This window comes from Cheilinus undulatus, linkage group 12, assembly GCF_018320785.1.
Source record: "Cheilinus undulatus linkage group 12, ASM1832078v1, whole genome shotgun sequence".
Classification (NCBI taxonomy): Eukaryota; Metazoa; Chordata; class Actinopteri; order Labriformes; family Labridae; genus Cheilinus; species Cheilinus undulatus.
Genome location: NC_054876.1, coordinates 36036197 through 36059014, shown reverse-complemented (window position 1 = coordinate 36059014; position 22818 = coordinate 36036197). Strand labels below are relative to the sequence as shown.

The window sequence follows — 22818 nt, the reverse complement described above, 5'->3', positions numbered from 1 at the left end:
AAAGCCAATAGCAATGGCTGCTATTGGTTAAGCTCAGATGTAGCTATAGTAAAGAGGCAGTATTATCAGAAATGGGCCATATTTCTTTATTAAATAAAGAGTAAAGAAAACTTTTCATAACAGTAATATTTTTTCACTCTTCTCCCAAATGCTTCAGCATGAGTTTGAAATAGTTACAGCTGGAGTTTAGCCATACTTTAAGTCTATATATACACTGGTTGTTGCCGCTGTAGTGATCAGCTCAGGTGTGGACCTAGTTTTGTGGCAATTTCAGACGACATGGGCCACATTTCTTACTAAAACAAGAGCAGAGCCCATCTGGAAGCATCTCTTAGCGGAGGAGATGTTTTTGCACCTCTCCCAACTGGCCTCGCCATGAGTTTTATCCACCAACAAGATCCACTGTTTATAAACTACTGCAGCACCTGACTGTCAAGCTCAGGTTACTAATGCAGCTGCATATACCGGCTACCTTATTTTGTCTTGTTGCTCTGATTTGTCCAGAAGGAATATGACAGACAGAACATTAGTCCAATCACCTTCTGAGAATTTTTGAAAAGGAGGTTTTGGAGCCTCCTCAGATGAATGTGAATATCCTGTGTATATCCTCCGCAATGATACATATAACACAATCTGGTGTGTCAAGTTACCATTTTGCAGCAACCTCTGGTACTGAAAAGTAGAGGTTTGATATTTTTTCCAAGATTCCCACTGGTCATGGGCTGGGAGTCAATTCAATCACATGATTGGGATGGGACGGGGAAAAAAGTAAGCGGAAGTGGGCGACAGCAGGATATCCACTATAACAATAGCCAAATTTTATATATAAATATGCACAAGTGATTTTTATGTTCATATGATGAGATCATTTATAGTGGAAAATGGACAGAGGCACTGCATATTGACTACACTTGGCAGCCATTTTGCTTGTAGTTTTCTTTCAGTCAGCCAGTACTGCCATGCAAGTCAAACGAACTACACTTTCCACATCTAAAACAGCACCGCTGCAGCCGGTTATATATTACAGCTGTGTTACCCAGCAATGTTAAAATGGGGAGTGGGATGGGAGTGGGAGGGGATGGAATTTCTTTTTACACTGGTTTGGCATTGGGAAAGGATTATTTCTGTGGGAGTGGGATAAGAGGAATGCAAATCCTCTCCTGTGTCACCCTCTACTATAAAGGGAAATCAATGCAAAAGTCCCAAAAGCTGCAGCTCCTCAAGTGTTCACCTGAGGTGGGCTGCAAAAACCGAGGAATCCTTGATGTCTCTGTAGGTTCTCGTTTCTCCAGGTCCTGGTTATCCAAAGGAGCAACTGAACTTGATTGAGGATTTTGAAGACCTCAGTAAAGGCTTTTTTTCTTCGCCAGAACTGAGGAAGCCTTTTGAAGGAGGGACAAAACATCTTCAAAAACCTCAGTCAAGTCCAGTTGCCCCCTTGGATCTAGCTTTGGAGATCCAGCTAAGGAATCCCTGTATGATCCATCCATCTATTATCCATACTGCTTGTGCTGTTTGAAATCACAGAGGCTGGAGCCACTACCAGTAGGGGTACACCTTGGACTGGTCACTAGTCAATCACAACTATGCGTGCTTGTATTCACACTTATGGACAGTTTAGGTCCAAAATTAGCCAAATAAACTGTTTTTTGTACTGAAAGCAAGTGGAGTCAGATAGAACCCATGCAGGCACAAGGAGAACATGCAGAATCCAAAATCCAGGCCCTTTCAGACCAGGATTCAAACCTAGGACTGTCTTGCAGTGAGGCAGCAATGATAACCACATCATTGCAGGACTTACAGGACTTCCTGTAAGATCTGAAGTTTAAATGCTTATTTTAATAGCAGAAATAAACATGTTACAGCCTGATACAAAAAAGAATTTAGTCTCTTGCTCATTCTTATAAGGCATAAGTAAACTTGAGTAGGTGGACACTATTATTTGTGTATTAGGCTACAATGTTACAACTCCGTTAGCATTACTCAATTAATCATTAACCAGACTTTATGGGCTCATCTAACTAAATATTATTGGTAAGAAATAACATTGATTTAGAAAATAATAAAAGGCACACAGAGGCTCTTACTTTATCAGAACAGTGAGCTGGTTTACAACATCTGCTTTATGACAGCCATAATCTTAAAGGACACATTGCTTAAAAAAGTAAACAGTTAGCATTGTTAACACTATTTAGCACCCACCGTTGTCATTATACCAGAGTGGGGAAGATTAGCATGCTAACAATGAAACTGGTGTGTGAGGTTCTGCTCACATCAAGTTTATCTGTGTAATGAAGGTGTGGATATGTTGACTGAGAGGTTGGTGCGGCTTCATAGCATCTCTTCAAAAACAAGTGGGAAATCTAATGTGACTACATCTATGTTTTATAGTCTACTGACTATTTCTCTGACATTAAAGTAGTCCCACTGCAGTTGATCCAAGCATAGGTGTTGTTTTCTGCTGAAGAGAACAAGTATCACATTTCTTCTTTTCTGAGCACAGCACAAATTAATCCCCTTTCTGATTGCTTTCAAAGCAGAAAATTAATTTACTCAACATGAAAAGTAACTGCTGCTTGCCACCATAACTGATAAATGATACTATTCAACTCTGAACCCAGCGTAGATCTGACAGTACTCTAATTTTCCTTCTGTGGCTATTATTAATGAATTAGGCTGAACAACAGACTTTTCCTGTAATGTGATGTATTTTTTTAAATGGATAGCAAAGTAGGTCTGTTCTAATTATAACATACACACACTGAGAGTGGAGCAAATGGAAATAAAAAATCCAACAAAGACAGACTATCTCACTCACACAGGCACACAAACAGCCCTGCTCTGATCTAATGTTGCGTATCCACCGCTAACACTTTATTAGTGGTCGTGACTCTCCCATTAACTCAGAGTGTAGATGAGGAAGTGGCACAGCTCCGAGATTACAGAAGCTTATATCAAAACTGTGATCCTCCTCCACTTGCTGTGTTTTTAATTCAGTGATTGAGGCTGGACTTGAGGACATCTGTAGCACTTTTGAAGGGGAACAGAGTAAAATGTAAACCGAAGGTAAAGCTGTTATGAAAGTGTCTCTTCTCAATGTGTTTGAAAGGCCTTTATTAATGAAATACAATGTTTAAAAAGGTCACTGCACAGCGCTGCTACCTGCAGTGCTCGTTGTTATCTGTTAGGACAGGGACAGAGTTGAATAATGAAATGTCAGTGCCCTGGTCTGCTGCCTCATAAATAAAGACTGAAATGGCTCAATAGATTTTCAAACATTTAAAAGTGGTCACAAGGTTATTTGAAATATTGTTCAGGAAATTAAGCATCTCAGGTAGCATACTGTGTCCTGTCATACTGATAGTGAGCCACCGTAACACATTTAAGTGGCTGTTCTGCATGCATATGAATATAGTGAGCCTTGAGATTTTGGCTTAATCTCAGGTGTCTCTTGTGGCATTTGAAGCAAAATAAAGATATTTTGAAAAGATGAAGTTGAGGTTGAAGCTTTGCAAGGTGGATCCAACTGATGACAAAGTCCATCGGCTTCACAAGGTTAGATCTTAATAAAAATGGTATTAAAAGAAGATGCTTAGAGAGCTACACACAAGGCATTCTAGGATTGCTTTCAGCACAACCCAGGAATGCCACTTTGAACAGCTTTTCTCCCCCATTATGAGAAAATCATGGGGTGAAATTTTTTGTTTGAAAACAAGTAAACTGTGGAGGTGGGCGGGGCTGAGCAGTATGCCTCTATGCAACTGTCTAAGCTTTAAGGTTGGGAATGGAGTTGTGCATTATGGGGAGTGGGCTTGGGCAAAAGAGAATATAGCTTCTTGCATAGAATAATACATTACAAATAAGCATCACAAAACAGGAAATAGATACCGAATCAGAACAGCAGCTTCCTTTAGGAGTTCTTGCCTCCTTCTATAACAGTCCTTGACATAACATCCGGTGTTTCTATAGCAACATTAAACATGTCATGTGTTGTCATGGTGGCTCTGTTATGACATTTACCATGACAAGGCATTCTGTTTTAACGGCCATTTTTTTAGATATCTTTCTGGGCTTTTAAAGGCCTTCATTCATACAGGAGGGCAGTGGATAAATTAGGAAACTGGGATGAGAGAGAGGGGGAGAGACGTGTAGGAAAGGAGCCACAGGACGGACTTGAACCCGGATCTTGCATACCAGGGGGAGCCACCTGACCACTCAGCCATCTGAGCCCCCCTGGGATTGGTCATTCTTTAATTAATAAAATATATTTCAGTGCTAACATCTGCGTATTTTACCAAATTTGACCATTTTAATCTTTTACCTTTTTAACAACATAGTTCATTTTTGGTTCTATACTATTAACTGCACTTTATCCTACCTTAATAATTCAGTCATCTTGTTCTTGTTCGGTACATGTCTCCTGTAGGGGTCTAACGATTATCAACTAGACAGATTATTGAGGCCGATATTTGGCTTTTAGCCCATTATGGGAGTCAGTATTTTATTATACGGATAATTGATAAAGTTAATTAATAAAAAATTGAATTCTTTGGTTTAACTGCAAACTGTGTCTTCTCCTCTGGCTTTATTTTCACTCTCCACAGTCTCAACAAAAGACCTTTATACAACACAATCTAATTGGCTAGATGTCATGAGTACTTCCCAATCATCACTAACACCCGGTTGCCACTGACACAGTGAGCAGATGGTATCACTTCCTGTTTTCCTGTGTTGCTTTGTGCCTTTCTCATGCTGATTGTTAGTTATTTCCTTGATCATGCAATTTTACTTTTGCCATATGAAGAACATTTTGTACATCATTATAAATGCATATTGGTTCCAAATATTGGTTTTGGTCTAATGAACTACTACTAATCGATATTGATCCTGAAAAAACAATATCTGTCAACCCATAATCTCCAGTTTGATCATTCTAATGTCCTTTTACTAATCTCTCTAATTTTTAATGGCTTTTTATTGTCTCCTTGATTTCTTTTGTAATTGACTTGACATCACTGTAAAGGACGGTTGCCTCCACAATGATTTCTAATGGGTCTAATGGTTCTAAATAAAGTTTAATTGATTGATTATGGAAGACATTTTCAAAAATGTGTAAAGATTCTCAATAAGAATGTAATATTGATCATTTTTAGGACAATTTTAAAGACCACATTGTGCCTCTCTATCTCTCATTAGTCTGACTGCTCTTACATAAGGGCACGCAGTGATGACTTTGTTTCTGCCTGAAGAGAATATCAGACTTTGACTTTGACTCGGACCAGACGGTCCGTCCAGAGGACGTGACGTGGATCGTCTGGCCCTGATTAAACCTGCTGATTGCTCCGGCCACTGATTCTCCCCACAGACAATATTGACAAATGTAAGCCTGATTAAACAACACTGACCCAGCAGTCACTTCACATTTAGGAAAGATGAAGTTGCCTGGCTTAAAATCTCCTACATGCACTTGCATAAACAATGATTGTGATAATGTGCCGTTCAGTGATTCAGCTTTATTACAATCATTTGTCAGTAGGTGGAAAATGAAATAAGATGATAGTTATTTGTAGTTCAGATGAGAAAAACAGAGCATAGATTCAATACAGGGTTCCTGCGAGGCAGACTGAAATCAAGCAAGCTTAAATGCAGCGTGACTCTTCTTTTAACTTGTTGTAGTACCTCAGAGTGATGCCACTGATTCGTTCAGTCGACTGGAAACTTAAAAGCCCCAGTGACAGAAGGGCTGAAAGTCAAGGTTGTTTTCATCCTCCTCCTCCTCCCTGCTTCACGAATCACTTATTTCCAATTTGAAATCGTGATAACAATGAGTCCAAATTACCTAATTATCTCTAAATTATTATTCATGATGAGTCCACTCTGTGAAGTCCATATTTTATCACTGGAATTCATTACTAATTAAATACACATGGTGTCCATAGGGTTTTGTGAATGTGGGAATAGTCTGATTGCTAATTTCTCCACAGCTTTCTGCAGTTTTATGTATGAGGCAACTCTAAAAGAACATTACTCCAACTAAATGGGATCAAATTAAGAAACAGAGGGTGTAAAATTGTTTCATCAAAGTGTTACCGTAGTGATACTGGAGGAGCAAGACAAGTCCCCGATCATGGTCTCATAGCTATAAATGACTCCAATAAATCTATGCAACTTGACAGGGTTCATGGGTACAAACGACTCGATCATTACTGCGTCAGCTGCTAAGAGTTCAGACTTTGAAATCTCGCTGTTTTAAGTGTGCTCTGTTAGAGAAGAGCAGCTCTCTGCACCGCTGAATGTCAGGACACTTCACATCCTGATACAAATGCAAATTGGTCTCATGTTCCAGCTAAACATGAGTTCCCATATTAGCTTTAATACCGTGCTAAGTTTACTACCATCTCCTCTTTCAGTGGGCAGTTCTTATAGCTTTAATCTGCCGTTTGAAAGTGGAGTTTGATGTATTTGTGTCACGGCCTGAGAACAACATGAATCAGCAACTCAGGTTTGATTTGATTTGGCAGATGCCTCTGGTCCCCCTCCACTTCATACACATTTTTATCTGGACTGATGTGGGTCACGACAACAACAACTAACAGTAATATGGGGTGGATTTAGGTTTTAGTCTACTTTTAATAACAACAAAGATGGCTGCCACTAACAGAAAAAAACACACTAATTTCGCTGTATGTTCCCTTTTCAGTAAGTTCTCCATAGTAGATTAGATAGTGAACCCACAGGCACAATAAAAAAATATGGTTTCAGACATTATTTCAGTCACCAACAATGGCACGGTTGTTGTACGATTAAATCATGCAGCAACAACAAGAGATCAATGTTAAATAATGTTAGGATTTCACTGACAACACTATCCTGAACATACTTAAACAAAGGAGGCTGCTAAGAAATAATTTCCAAAATAAGAGTTGGTGAGTTACACATTTTTGTGCCACTTTTTATCTGTTTACACACAGATAATGGTCTGGTTTCTGTAATCATCATAAGGAGAAAAAAAGGAAAATCCTTTGTTTTCTTGAAACAGATAATAGATTTTGACAAAAAAAGCCTCCAAAAACAGCTCAGCAACATAACTCTGGAAGTAAAAACCATTTCATTTTCTTAATAGCAGATTTAATTATTAGTCATAATGGCAAAAATAACCAAGTTACCTGGGTGCAACAACAACAACAATCAATCAATCAATCAATCTTTGCTTATATAGCACCAGTTCATAACTGAAGTAATCTCAAGACACTTTGAAAAGAGTGCAGGTCTAGACTGTACTCTCTGATGTAACCTATAATATTATAAAGACTGGTGCTAATCACCAGCCAATCATGACTTAGCACTTGCAGTAGCAAGAAAAACCTTCCCTGTAATGGGCAGAAACCGCTTCATAAATGGAAAAGTTTGGCCCAACAAGAACTGGAGATGGGACAAAGTTAAGGAAGGACAACCATCACTTTGACTTCCACTGACCAGGGCTTTACGGAAGAGTGGATAGATGGAAGCCTCTCATCTGTGGGAATTTTTTGCAAACTGCAAATGGGATTTTAATAGAGGACCTAATGGGTATTCATTGGTGTTTGGAGCCAACCTGAAGTGGATACTCAAGGAACTACATCTTTTTGCATTTTCTAACTGGCTTCATTTTTCAACAATAGTTTTTCAGGTCAGTCTGGCTGCAGAATGCAGATCTCAGATGCCCCACCTTGCAGACCACTACAATGAGATGCCACCTCTTTAAGAACGAAAAATATATGCAAAAACTTTCAAAATAAAATTAAATCGGATATAACTTCCAGTTGGGTTAGGGTACAGGTAAAGGTAAGGGTTAGAATACCAAAAGTTAAAAGTCAAAAACCTGAATTGTAAAACCTAATTACAAAATGTTTGATAAAATCTTGCACAATCTGCTTACAGGACAAAAAGCATGTACTCTGTGAAAACACTCTAATCGATCTTGGGCTAAAGCTTAAAAAGCTAGGTTAGGTACATAAGCTTATACTACATTTGCTAAAGCTCACGTTGCTATAGCTTAACCAAATGTAGCTAAACTGGCTTATGTAGAAACATTCATTTCATAGCTAGTTTAACTATGTCAGCTAAGAGCCACAGTTTATACAACTACTTCTTAAATGGGTCTACACATAATTTAATCCCAGATTAGACCTTTTGTTTAATTTATGAAATGTTGCTGAGTCTGTAATGATTGGAATGTGGCTATTTCATGAATGTTACAGCTAGACTTTGTTTATGAATAAAGTTGAATGTTAGTAAGAATTCTCAAGTTTGCTGCTTGTAGCAGAGGTAATTTGTTTTCTTTTGAAGTTCAAATCTCACATGAAGGTAAAAGACTTACTTGATTTTTTGGAATAGGAATTGGTTAGTGAGAGGCTAGCTGTGTGAGCTTCATACAGGCAGTTATTAGATTATATTAGTATTAGAGTCCTAAAACTTAATCTTAAGAAACCACACGCTGTCTCAGAAATGGGGGTTTGGTTAAGGGATCTTAACTGAGCTCTTCCATATCTTTGTACCATATCACATTAAGTTGCACAGACTTCTTAAAAAGACCTCCATTCGTGGGACAAATAATTTGGAAAAGCTGCAAAATTCACAAAAAAGAATACAATTAGGAATATAGACATGCTGGGAAAAAGTAGATTCCAGACTCACAGGATCTTTTTTTAGCTTGTGTTTGTTAGTTTGCTCAGCTGCAGGAATATAGAGTTTGCTTATCCTCTGTGGTAAGAATAAAAGACACCTACAGTGCCCAAGGTTATAGATCTGTTACAGTATGTTCAACATCAGAGTTAACTCACAGGATCAATACCTCCCTCATGTCTGTCCATTAAATATTAAGAAACCAAGAGCAGCCAGTTAGCTTTAGGGAATAAGAGAGAGACAACAAGCCTGGCTCTGTCCAGCTGTATTAAAAACCCCGCGTCTCTACCTTGTTTTTTTTTTAATTCCTAATAGAAATTCAAGATTCAAATAAGCACATTGTGTTTTTAGGAGGTTCTGTGATTGACAATTTCTCACTATCTCACTACTGTCTGGAGTCTTCTTGTCTTTTGAAGTCCTGTGTGGTGTATTTCCAATTATGCCAAACCAAAACTTTCACTGATGTATGCAGATATAAAATAACTGGGCATTTGTGTTTCTATTCCTAAACCAACATATCACAGAATATGTTAAAACCTTTCAACTGACCCTCAACCCTTTTTGCCATTGACATAGACTGTAATAAAATATGGACAACTCTTCAGCTACAGAAAAGTGAAGCCAAAACATTTAGAGTGTACTGCATCAGCATAGGTCAGAAGCTCTGCCTCCACCATGTTAACAGATGGGACATGGGTCAAACTATAAAACTGAGATGTATGTTGAACAAATGTCTCTCTCTGTGTGTCTGTGTGCTCCATGTTCAGTGGCTATTGTCCACTTAGTGGGTGGCCTATGTTCAAATCTGGCTTTCATCTTAATTAGCTATTTAATGCTGTTAAAAGAGGTAAAGTGCCATGACTGGCAACTCTGTTGACAGAGTAGAGAAGGAGCGGTGAAAGAAAAAACTAACAAATGAGTCATTGAACTTCCAATAACCTTGAATTTCAGCTTTAAACCCATACCTAAGACTGTTCTGTTGGCTCCTATAACAACCTGAGGGATCCTAGCCATATGCTGGTAAGTCAAATATGTGTCTTATCGATGGAGGTGGGTTGCAAACACAATGCTAAAGTATGCTGAGCACTCTGACTCCTAAAGGTCACCACCAGTGCAAAATGTCAGCACTCAGTGCTTGGGATACCATATTTTGGCTTCACATCTGTACAACAGGAGGACTTGATTACACTGTCTATTTTTGTACAGTCAGGTTACTGCTGGCCAGTTGCTTCCCAACACCCTTAAACTGCATCTCACGTAGACACCTACAACTGAAAGACACGCATAGGGGAGTACTATCAAAGCCCTTTGGGACTCTCGATGCCGGACAAGGAGGAAATCCCTGCACAGCAAACATAGGCTGAATGTTTCTGGCGGTGCTGAGGTGTCAACACCCAGTTCTCAACTGTTTTGTTTCAACCTGAGGCAGTCATAACCTGACCTTCCAGATAGACTGTTTCATATATCCGTCGCATACGTCTAGGAAACCATCTGTACAAAGCATTTGGGAAGGGCAGGACTCTTCAAAAAAATTTCAGAAGGTGATTCGACGAATATTAAGTCTGTCACCTTCGTTAGGGGCTAATCAGAGCAACAAGACAAAAAGTGGTTGTAGGCATGGTAGTAACCTGAGCTCAACAGACAGGCACTGCTGTGGTTTATGTATGGTGGAGCTAGTTGGTGGATAAAACTAATGCCGAGGCTGATTGGGAGAAGTGCAAAAACATCCTCTCCATCAAGAGAATCTTTTGGTGTGGCTCTTTGTTCTTGTTTTAGTAAGGAGAGTGTGGTCCTGTTCTAACAAAACTGCCACTGTACTATATCTACATCCAAGCTAATAAATACAGCAGAGGCAATGTTTGCTATCTGCTTCCAGTACAACTTAACCCCACCTGTAGCTACTGCCTTGGTCTCCTCAAATGACACTGATTGGTCGGGTTTGTTTTCAGACTTTGCACAATTGTTTCAGTCTGGAGCTTTGCAAGATGGATTCGCCTGCTGAGAGACATGGAATCTGTCCAATTCATCTGCTTTACAAGGTTAAGGCTGTTCAAGTCAGCAGCTAGGATGTGACTTCTCATCAGAGGGGAATCTTGCATACCTGTGGTCAGCTGGGATGATACCTGGAGGGAAGGAGCACGGGTATGGCAGAGGCCAGAAGGATGACCTTCAGAAGGTCGGAGCAGCACAGGGCCAAGGTTGATGCAGCCAAGTGCCGATATGACGTATGCTCCCACACCTGACCTGGCCTGGCCTGACTGGTCTTTTAACGCATACTGCTTTATTGCTCTTTCTCTTTCTCTTGTTCATGCATGACTTATTTGCATCCAGCCTCCCATAGCTGATATCATGTGCCCTGTGGCCTTAAGATGATGTAGAAATCCAACAGTAACAGATCACTCTGCTAGAAATACACCTGACCTGCTTACCAGGTAACTTTCGGTGAGAAGAAAGGGCCTGGTTACCATGGGAACGGCCAATTTGCTGAGTTACAGACTTTGCTTGAGTGACTTCGAGACTCACCTCTCCACAGGTGAGCTAAAAAAAGACTTTCATCTCTGCTTTTACTGGATTTCCAACACGGTTATGTAATTGTAAATTTGGGTTTAACTGTCCTTATCCTGTTTTTTTTTTTGGGGGGGGGGTTGTATTATGAAAAAAAATGGAAGAATTTGATGTTGGCTCATATCAAGCACAAATATTTGAATCACTGAAATGTGATTTTCTGTGGAAACTGGTCCACAGTTGGTTTCACAGCTAAAGCAATCCCACAATTAGATGAAATCGATCCAAATCTTTAAAAATATAACTTCTCTAGATAAGCAGAGGAAAATGGATGGATGGATGGAAAAAAACTTTTAAAATGTTGATTTTATTCAAGTAAGGCTTAGACATAAATAGCTGTAAGTACAGTGCTGGGAAAAAGGTATGTCACTGTTGTTTACAAAGGTCAGAGTCTCATCACTGCTCTTTGCACTGAAAAGACCGCACACAAACACAGACATATCCATGCAGGTTTAAAGGTCGTAAACAGAGCATGCTTCAGTGCACTGCATCAGTGTTTGCTCTTTTTCTTTCAAAGAATTTCGCTAGAAGCTCTGAACAAAGACGAGAGAGAAAACGAGAAGCGTGTAACGTTGGGAGTTTGGGCAGAGGGGTGTCAGCAGGGGGCTCATGGGAGTGATAATTGCAGCAGGTGTATTCATCCGTGACCTGCTGGTAAATGATGAATCCTAAGGTTAATTAGATAGCAGGAGGAATTAGAAAACATGCAGTTATACAGGAAAAAGGAGGTGATGATAGTTGCCATCTGGATAATGAAATCCAGATTGGATCAAATCTTTCTGAACTTCTGCTCTACTGTGGTTTTTATTACGCTTCAATCAGTGTCATGTGAATAAATGTAACTCTCTGAAGGGATCCACAGCCTCATTCATTCAGCATGCGGACATGTTTTATGTCCTGTTTCTGTTTCTTGACAGGCTTAATGTGACAACAGTGTAAAATGGAGAATGTGCGACCACAGATCAGCCACCAGCAGGCTCTGTGGCCGGGTGGTGATGGTGATAATGTTGGTGGTGGTTTTGAGCAGACTCAGTTGCAGAGGGGACTGATAAGCGACAGCAGAGCTCGCTGATTAGGAAATAAGACTGACAAAAACTAAAGGCAATGCCTGGGGTGTTGCCCCTGGCAACTGGAGCTGGCCATATGCTGTATAGACTCATTGAGCCGCAGCAATCCCTATTAGTGACACTTTTCCAGAGACAGCAGTGCATCTTGAATAATTCCAGAAGTATGTGTGCAATTCTAAAGGAAGAAACATAAAGTAGCAGAGGGATTCATCACGTACCCTGCTCCCTTTTTAAACACTATAAATGAAATTGTCTGAGGAGAATGGCTGCAATTCAATCAACCTGATTAGCAGGAAAACAGGTCATTATAACTCTCCTCTTAGTTATTGAATTTTACAGTCCTAATGAAGGAAACAGGGGTATGTTATATCCCTATAGATTCTGCATGGTGTCATGTGCTTTTGCATGCACATTTATGTAACTGTGCATTATTTTCCACTGCTGCGAGCTACACTGGGTGAGTGGAGGCTGCATGAGCAACCGTCCTCTCCAGGCTGAAGCTCCAGTCCATCAAGGTGGACTGAAATCTTCACAATAAAACACAAATGACAGTCTTTGCTTGCTTTTTATCCCCTCTGTGATTTTATTCCCTACATTATGACTCAGGCTTGGTGTGCAACAGCAGCTTTTTGTGCATGAGACACTCTGCTGCAGCACTTTATTATGAACATTAAATGCTTTTAGAGCCTTGAAGAAAAGCCTGGTGTCCCGGGGTGATTCTAGGTAAGCTGTTATTGGAGGCAGGCTTTTTATTAATCTGTGCTCAAGTGCAAAAGGCCAAGGTGGAATCTGCATAAAACACATAAGCCTATGGCAATGCTCCTATATGCATACAGTCTGCTGTTCCGTGATAACATTAAGGCTGGTTGGTATGTATTATGTAAGCTTTTTCACATCAGCCAGGGTAAGCGTTTTTTAAGAGGGAATGTCATGGTTTTTATAATGTCAGTAAAATCACTGCTGTGTGTGCACTCACTGAGCTGCTTTACATCTATGCTAATGGATATGTAGGCAGTCTGCATGGTATGGGCGTGTCCAGACTGTTTCTAAGTGCAGGGGGTCATAATGGTGCTCTGACTGCTCTGACTTATATGTTTAGAGAGTGTGCACATTAACACACATTTGAACAGTATATGTTGCACTTAATTACCATGTATTTTTCCACTAACTACCTCTTTGTTAAGTTATCATACTACTGTTACATTCCTGTTTTTCTTCATTTAATAAATGACATTTGAAACATCACTGATCTTCCATGCTTGATTCATTAAGAACTCAAAAAGGGTGCTGCAGCTGTTTGAAGTGTTTAATTAACACGGGTACTACTGGCAGCCTGTCACAATCACAGCCTGCAGATTGCATGGACATAGTCTCAGTGATGTCACCCACTGGTTTCTTAAAAGGCGTTACAAAAGCCAACAGTGGCAGTCACCATAATGGAAATTGTGATCTCAACCAACTTTTGGTTAATCATGAAGCAAGAAAAGAGGTTGAGCTAAGGCAGGCTGAATTAATAGCTTAATTCCTGAAACGCGCCCATCTAGCTTGAAAGCATAACCCAACTTGAGAAGAGTAGACAGTTTAAGGTCAGTACAAGCATTTGCTGTGGGGAAAATGAAGCCTAGCCTTCTAACAAACAGCAACAATGCACCTGCATGTCTGTCAAATCAGACCAGGCTCATATTATACTTTAATTACTCATACCATCAATTAAATAAAAACCAAGTTATGAAAAAAGTTCCAAAACAACACAAGTTTTCATCAGAAATGGGTTACATGTTTTTTTTCCTGCAGTACAAAGGAGCATTTTAACATGACTGAGGATTTCATGTGTTTTGGACATAGACAGTAGAATAGACAGGGGGGGTGTTGAGAGTATTACAACCCCAGTTCCACAAAAGTTGGGACATTGTACAAAATGTAAATAAAACAGAATGAATGACTTGCATACCTCAAACCACCAAACACATCAGATGTTGAAGCTGAGACATTTTACAAATTAATTAAGAATATTAGCTCATTTTGAATTTGATGGCAGCAACACATCTCAAACAAGTGGGGACAGGGCCATGTTTAGCATGGTCTAGCATCTTCTCTTCTTTTAACAGTCTGCCAATTTCTGTGTAGTGAGGAGACCAGTTGATGGAGTTTGGGGTGAGAAATGCTGTCCCATTCTTGTCTGATGTAGGATTCTAGTGTTGGGTCTTCTTTGTTTGTGAGCATTGTTGCATTAGCCACCACCTCTTTTGGTTTCTTTGGCTTGTCCACAGAGATTTCTCCAGATTACTGTATGTACCGTAGATGGTGAAATATCAAAAGTCTTTGCAATTAACATTGAGGGAATGTTTTTTTCTTAAATTCTTCCATGATTGTTTGGACACAGTATTTCTCAGATTGGGGAACCTTTGCTCATCTTTACTTTTGAGAGACTCTTCCTCTCTAAAATACTCCTTTTATACCCAGTCATGATACTGCGTGTTGACATTTAACCAAATTAGTTGAAAAATGCTCCTCCAGTTTCATCTGTACCACTTACTTTTCCAGCCTTTCTTGCCCTGTCCCATCTTTTTTAGAGATGCACTGCTGCCATTCAATTCAAAATGTGCTTATATTTTTCGTGAAATGGTCAAATGTCTCACTTCTAGTGTCTTATATGTTCTATTGTGAATAAAATATGGATTCATGACATTTGACAATCACTGCATTCTGTTTTTATTTATATTTTATACAGCGCCCCAACATTAGAATTTGGATTGTAGATTGGTGCATGGACTGGCATACTTGCCATTAGTCAATATTACAGTTCAGTAAGAATTCTTAGTAGATAAAGGCACTCATAAGAGTATTAGTGCAAGCCTACCAGTCATAGTTTAGGATTGGGGATTGGTATTTGGGGTAGTCTAAAAGACCTGAAGGGGGCTCATGCCACCCATGCTTCCAGCTAACAAACCTGTTCTTTTTAATGCTGCAAAATGGGTGCAATTTAAATAGTAACTTTATCCCCCAGCCACTTTTGTAAGCTGGAAATCTATGCATTTGAGTATTTAGAACTGTTGTTGATCAATTCAGGTCCAAATCTTGACAAAGTACTCAAGACTTTATTTTCTTTTAGAAATATGCATAGCAGCCACACCCTACAGGTTGAAACCTGGCTGCTGTAGTGTAATTTTTCAATTGGCTGATCTGGAGGGATGTGTTGTGCCAGTTTTTATCTCACAAAGCTCAACAGTGATCGACCTTGTTTTTGGCGGCTGTGGCTTTGGAAGGGAATTTCCCTATTCAGATCCTTGGTAGTAAATAATGACAGTTTCAGTTTTATCAGCTGACAGCAAATGATTGAGGGATGATAAACATTTCCACAATAAAAAAGCAAGCTCCATCATTTAGAGATGAAGCTGTGACACTCTAGGGTTGTGGGTAATGTAGGCTTTTTTCCAACTATGTTTAACTCAAAATAAACTTGTGGTAAGTCTACCTTTAATGGTCATGACAAAACAGCCTAGACTGTATGTTGGTGCAGATGATTGTGGCAGCATGATTTGGCAAGTAGGCATGTCTTATCCACTCTCCCAGTCCTGTCCAGGTCAATACTGACCTTCTAAAAGCACTTTTTAAATTTCAGAATAGAATCAACTCAGCAAAAGTCTGAAGTTTGGTAAGTATGTAAGCTAACTTCACCTCAGAGATCAACACAAATTGAGGTAAACATAAATAAGCCTTCTTTATTGAACTTCCTGAGTGCCCCAGTACTTCACCTGTCTCAATAAAGGATTAAGACTGCGGCTTAGTGTGATAAGCTACAACCTCAGAGATAATCTGCAGGTCAGGAGGCCATAGTGATCAATGTGCTGTGAAACTAACCCCACCACCCCTTGATCCTCCACCTCCTGCTCTCCACCCTCACCTGTACTTCATGCTGGTGTGCCTCCCAATGGCCTCCTTCATGTGGGCATGACCCTGCGGGGCCTGCCGGGACCCGGACCCCTCCCTCGTCTTCACCGATCCTTGGGAGATGTAGTTGCCATTACTCCCTTGTCCACTTCCTCCTCCACCTCCGCCACCACCTCCTCCACCTCCGCTGCCTCCACCTCCTCCTCCACTACCACCACCTCCTCCTCCTCCACCTCCTCCCCCTACTCCTCCACTGCTCCCCCCAGGAGGTGGAGCGGTGCGAAGGCCACAAAGTCGGTCTTCACTGCGACTCTTGAGGTTGTGCTCAGTGCAGGCGAAGGACACCTGCATCCTGACCCTGGTTTCTGCTGTTCTGTTGGAGGGTGGGGGCTTCTTTTTAAGGGGTCACACGAGCAGTAATGTCTGTAAAGTGTTGTTGTGGCTGTGGTGAATCAATGCTCATACACAGGTTTCAGACAGGGCAGGTCAAAGATTTTTGGCTGATGGTTGGAGGGAGCAGGCAGGAGTCCAGCCTCTAACATGACACACACAGAGCTACCGTCTGCTCCAGCTCCTGTCTGGTGATGCAAACCTGGCAAAGGGCTCGTAGAGTTTTCACACTCACAAGATGCATCAGGGCTGCCCTCCAAAAACCATCAGGAAGCTTGTAATGCTCACAGCAGTCCTTCAGATGGGGGGATTTCGGGGATGTGGCACTTCTAGGGAAGCCCCAAACACCTCAAATGGTTCCTCCCTGGAGTCTTCTGGCCTTCTCCCACATACATGCACAGGCTCGTATTGCTTCTTCTGGCTGGTAAAGCACTTGATATCTCACTGTCTTCTCTTCAGCTGAGGAGGTTGGTGGTGTACGCCTGGAGCCGAGGAGCTCCGGAGTGTGCCGCAGCAATGACACAATCACAGCTACAGGCATCCTCGCACCTAACGTCGAAATAAGAAGGCATTTTCCCTTTTGAATCTCTTTGAAAACAGGCAAGAATTGCTCGATTTTACATCGCCTAGGCGTGGAGTAAACACACTTGAGATGATGCGAATTCACACAGTCAAACCCAACCGATGCATCGTCGCCCAGCAGCCTCACGCAGCATCAAATTGATGCAAGAGAAGAAGAAGAAGAGATGGAGAAAGCAAGGAATTTAAGAGCAGGGATTGCGCGCGTGAAGTGGCTCACACATACCGGCAGCAGCTGTGCAGCTCTCCCGTTATTCGAGCAAATCTCACGGTGCACCGCTGTGAAAAAAATGCCGGCATCCTGGCTCCAAAATCAGCTGCAGGGAGCGGACGATTCAAACCCTCGATACCGCCTCTCCTCTCTCCTTTAGCGGCATTTTATCTTTTTCTTCTTCTTCGCTTCTTTTTTTTTTCTCCACAGGCTCCAAAAATGTTCACGACACACAAGCAATGTGGGAGATTCAAGATGCTCCCTCTTTCTCTCTCCCTCTCTCTTCCTCCCTCTCTCTCTCGGGTGTGATCTCTACATTTTTCATCACACTGGTGTACACACATCTCATCACATCGTCGTATTATGTTATGGAGCTTGCACACAAACTGCTTAGATTGAATATTTCAAGATCAAGCACATTTCTGTGCACACAATTGTTCTGGTGTCACTTTCTGTTTCTCTTAATTTCACTCCACATTTCTCCTTTAACACTTGCAGGGATTTCTCATCTACCACACCCTGGCTTATGTCATTTTACAACACATTTCCCTTTGCATCCATAAATGTTTCATGACTAAATTTTTTACTGTAACCACAGTCATCATCAGCTCCCAACAAAGAGAAAATACTCCACTTGTAAGTCACATCACATCACATCCTGACATGGCAGCATAGCGTGGCATATCATATCACAATGCATCACATCACATCCTGTTCTAAGAGAGCTGATGTGTCATTTTAGTAGCCAATGATAATAGTTCCTGCGAGGCTGTGTTTACGGTATAAACTCTGCTGCCGCATCCTTGCAGGAGACTGTCAATCCAGAAAAGTTTCCCAACAGGAGGAGGCGCTGAAAACGCCTCACCAAGTAAGCAAGGGAAAGTGCACACCTCTGTTAATTTGTTCTCAGTGGAAAAGTCCAGGGAAATTTTGCTTTTGCAGCAATCTGTGAGCCCCAGAGTAGATTGCAAGGCAGAATTGGACCTAGCTCTTTCAGGGGTGCAAGTTTTGACCCCCACAAGACCACAGAACATTGATCTCTGACCACCAACGTCACAGACAGTCTCAGGTATCGTATATCTCAGAACAGAAATAATTCGTTTAGGGTTAAATATAAAAGTAAGGGTTAGGCTACCAGAAGTTAAAAGTCAGAAACCCAACCTGCAAAACCTATTTACAAAATGTAAAGTTCTTCCTCTATGTAAACTTTAACGCGGCCAGCGTAGTTCTGTTAGCTGTGTAAAATACATAGATAACATAGCTATGCAGCTAAAGTTAAGCTCATAAAGCAGATATATATTTATGTTATTGGCGCTAAAGCTCACATTGCTAAAGCTAACTTAGCTATAGATAACGTGGCTATGTTGCTAAAGCTAAACTCACACAGCAGCAATGTAAGCTATTTAGGTTTGTTATCTACATTGCAATGTTAGCTTTAGCTTTGTTCACTAAATCTCACATTGCTAATGCTAACTTAGCTACATTGACTTAATTAGTAATGCCAATAATGTTCGTAGCTAGAATAGAGTTGTTAGTTTAAGTTAAAGCTTAAGAATCTAAATTGACCCACAGTTCATGTAACTACTTCTAAAAGCCATCTAAGCAGGATTTAATCCTTGATTAAGCTGCGTTCGATTGTACTCGGAACTTGGAAAGATCCGGGTCTGAAATTCCGACTTCCGAGGTAAATGCGTTTCACTGCATAAGCTCGGAAAACATGGCGGGCCGCAGTAAGCTGATGTTTGTTTTGATGCTTTTCGAGGATCAAATATTACTGTTGGGGAAATATATTAGCTACTTGAGGGACAGAGAGAAAGAGAAACGTACGTGTGCCTTGAATGCACCAGCGAGGGGAATCCTGCCTGCATCATTGAACTTACACGGGCATAAAAGCGAGCTGTGCAGAGGCCTGTACTGTAGTTACACAAACGCTAAATTAGACGACACATAGAAGTAAAAGTTGAGGAGAAAATGGCTCTCACGGTGTGCGACTCCATGTTGCTACATCATTCCAACCAACTCGGGCTGCTTGGATCCTACCCGAATTTCCGAGTCAGAGTCCCGAGCTCAAGGGCCATTCTATTGCACCTTTCCGATTCGGAGATCAGATTTATCCGAGTTCCGAGTACAATCGAACGCAGCATTAGACCTCGGATCTTCGGTTTTACTGATGTTATTTCATAAATGTAAATGCCAAACTTTGTTTATGAATAAAGTTTTTTTTTTTTTTTTAATCTAAAACTGAAGATACGTTGTACTGGCAAAATACAGCATTTTCCTTTCTGTCAATGTACGGTCAGAAATGTAGGCTCTGCAGCCAGACCCCTTTCTATTTTGCTAGAACAAGATATTTGACATTTTATATTTTTTTTAAATTAAACTTTACACTTAAATCTGGCAGTTAAATTCATGAAATAACCACATTGCTAGCACTACAAACTAAGCAACATTTCATAAATAAAACTGAGAAAAAAGTATTAGGTCTCACCCAGGGTTAAATTATGTATAAACCGGTTTTAGAGGTAGTTACATGAACGGTGGCTTGCTTTAGATTTGTTAGCTTTAGCTAAGGCTAATGTAGCTACGTTGGCTACATTCTAAACATTAATACATAAGCCAATGTAGCTACGTTAGTTTCAGCAGTGTAAGCTTTAGCAAATGTAGCCAAAGCTAACATAGCTATGTAGCTTATGTAGCTGCTTTGTAAGCTTAGCTTTAGCTATGATAGCTTGTTAGCTATGTTGTCTACATAATTTGTGCAGTTAATGGAGCTAAGCATGTTACACTGGCTGCGTTAGAAAGTTTTCATGGAGTGTTCTGAAAAAGATGAGGTCTGAGTTGAACGGTCTGTGAGAGCGTCCTTGAGATGAACCGTTTGCAGCCAGACCCCTCTTGTTTTGACAGGGAAGTGTCCAGATGTACCTGTAGTGACATAAAAAGGAAGCAGCTATGATGATCTCCTGTCCCGTTATAGCACTGTGAGTACCCAAACAGCCACAACATTTCAAAGAATCACTTTAATCTGTTTTCTAATTCCCAGATTAAGTGGAAACAGACAAATCAACATAATGACTCAATCTTCATCCCCCACACACAGGCTTAACCTTCACCTTCACTCCAAACCATCATTACTGTAGAGAACTTTTAACACTTTAAGCAGGTTATATTACACTGAGATTGATGGCTCCACTCCTCTCACACAGAGCAACGGCTGTTCCAACGGGAAGAATTAAAAGAGATGCTGTGGTGGACTCTGGTTGTTTGAGGGGCAGGGGCAGAAAGGATTTTTAAAAAAGGCACGTCCTGTATGCAGTGGGCTACCATCGTTCAAAAATTTTTCAAACATTTATAGTGAAATCATTAGAAATCCTGGTTAATATTTAACATTTTATAATTATGTTTATACCTACGACACCTGTGTAAAAAACAGATGAGGAAATACAAACCATTTGACCACTGATTCAACAAAGATATACGAGGGAAGATGCCGGTGAAAATTAACTCTACACCTGCTGCGCCCCACTTGGAATCACTGTACTAGCAATTCAAGGAAAAGTAAACTCCCCCTTCCCACAAAGGTCACGCCTTTGCCATCCTAGGAGAAAAATTTGCAACACTTCTGAATGATTTGCATCAGAGGGGGTTTAGAAGTGAGTATACTCCATGGAGATTAAAAATAATACAGACAAATACCCTGCACCACACCACAGGACACAGGCAAATTTACATACACCTTATCACTTTTATGCAAAATAACAACAAGGCTGTAAAACGTTGTGTGATGTGCATGAGAGGACATACACCCTCTCGTTTAATTTTACACTGTTTTAACACACATTTTAGTTGTTGTCTCCAGATCTTGTCTCATTTATGACATAATCTTGGAATAACAGCAAAAATTTTCCCACACAAATTAAGTTCAAGATTTCAAGAAAAACTGAACTTAACTAAAAAAAATTAAATGTTTGGATGCTTATCCTCTGAGGGGTACTATTGAAAAAGAAGCTAAAGTAAAGGCTCTCTTTCTCCTGGAGAAGTATTATACAACAGGTTGTATAATGGGTATGTCCTTGAATGCAACGCTACCTTCAGACTCTGAAACAGAGCTGGGATTATAGCGTGTCTTTTCTTAGTCAGATTTTTCACTCAGAAGGATTGTAAATTACAGATTATTTTGATGTTTGACAAAAACTCATCTTGCTCAGCCTGAATCTTCAAATTTCACAGAGAATATTAAATATCTATTGGAAGAGTGGGAATATCTTTCACAAAAAGATAAAAATGGTTGTCTGATAGGCTGTCTTCCATTGATGTTGCAGACTGATGTCATATTATAGGGAATTAAGTTTAAAGCTCCTGTGTGGATGGAGAGAAATTTATATGTTTAGCTCTTTATGACTTACAAAAAGGAAAACAAATCAATTATGGATGGCATGAATAGTTTCTGCAAAATAAGTTTTGATACTTCAATCTCTGCTGCGGGGTAGGTGTCAAGGTAGTAAGTCAATCATTTTTGTGGATATTTTTCAGAGATGAGATTCACATTGAGGGAAACGTTCAACTGTTAAGGAACAGTACGATGAGATATCCACAAGGCAAGATCTGGAGAGATCTTTGTCCATGGGGGCGACAAAATCAAAGTAAAACTAACATTTCTCACAGGGGAGCTTTAAGGCTCATCCATTCTCCCTTTTTGTGAAAAAATAGATCCATGCGTCTCAAAAACACAACTCTCTTTGCCCATGTACTCACCCATGTAGGTTACCTTATGGTAATGTTAAGAAAAATGTATCTATGAGACCAAAACACCTTCCAGCTGCTCCATCTGTCTTCCTCACTTTGCAAAGCAGACTCTGTGTCTGTCATCAAGCAAATCCATCTTGCAAAGCAAGCTGATAGCAATGGCGGCCACCGGTGTAGCATTTAGCTTATATTTAGCTCAAGTATAGCAGCAGTTTTATCACAACTGCATCGCAATATTTAATGAAATGAAGAGCAAAGAACATTTAGCTGTGTCATGACAGAAAAGGTGTTTTCTCTCTTGGATGGATAAATGAAACAGTCTATCTGACGTGTCAGGTTACCTTTCTGCCCAACTGTTTGCTGTAATCATCTGTCTCTGTGCCCAGTTCAGTCAGCTTCATTTATGTGGTTTTAGTTTCTAACAGATCAGGAAATATTTTGTAATCTTTGGTAGTATTTGGTGATATTTCATTAGAAAGTTAAGTTATGCTACTTTTCAAATTATTCTTCTTTGTTGTGTTTTGCTGTTCTTGCTTGAACTTTTGGTTTCATTGCTCAACACCGCCCCCATGATTATCTGTGGTATTGCAACATTTGGTCTATAAGCTTTAGAAGAATGTGCAGAAAAATGCAAGACTGAGTGTAGACTCTGGATCTGACATGCCCCCTTTCACAGGCTGAGACTGTGAGACAGTTTCAGTCAGAATG

General features: G+C 40.4%; 1 protein-coding gene across 1 annotated transcript in view; it reads right to left on the bottom strand.

Annotated features, from left to right (window-relative positions):
* Positions 1 to 17616, bottom strand: part of LOC121518403 (voltage-gated potassium channel subunit beta-2-like) — a 39418-nt gene extending 21802 nt beyond the window's left edge. Inside the window, exon 1 of the mRNA XM_041800691.1 lies at positions 16201 to 17616. Coding sequence (XP_041656625.1) covers positions 16201 to 16538 — 338 coding nt within the window. The 5' untranslated portion in view covers positions 16539 to 17616. The remainder of the gene's footprint in view (positions 1 to 16200) is intronic.
* Between the last annotated feature and the right edge of the window lie 5202 nt (positions 17617 to 22818).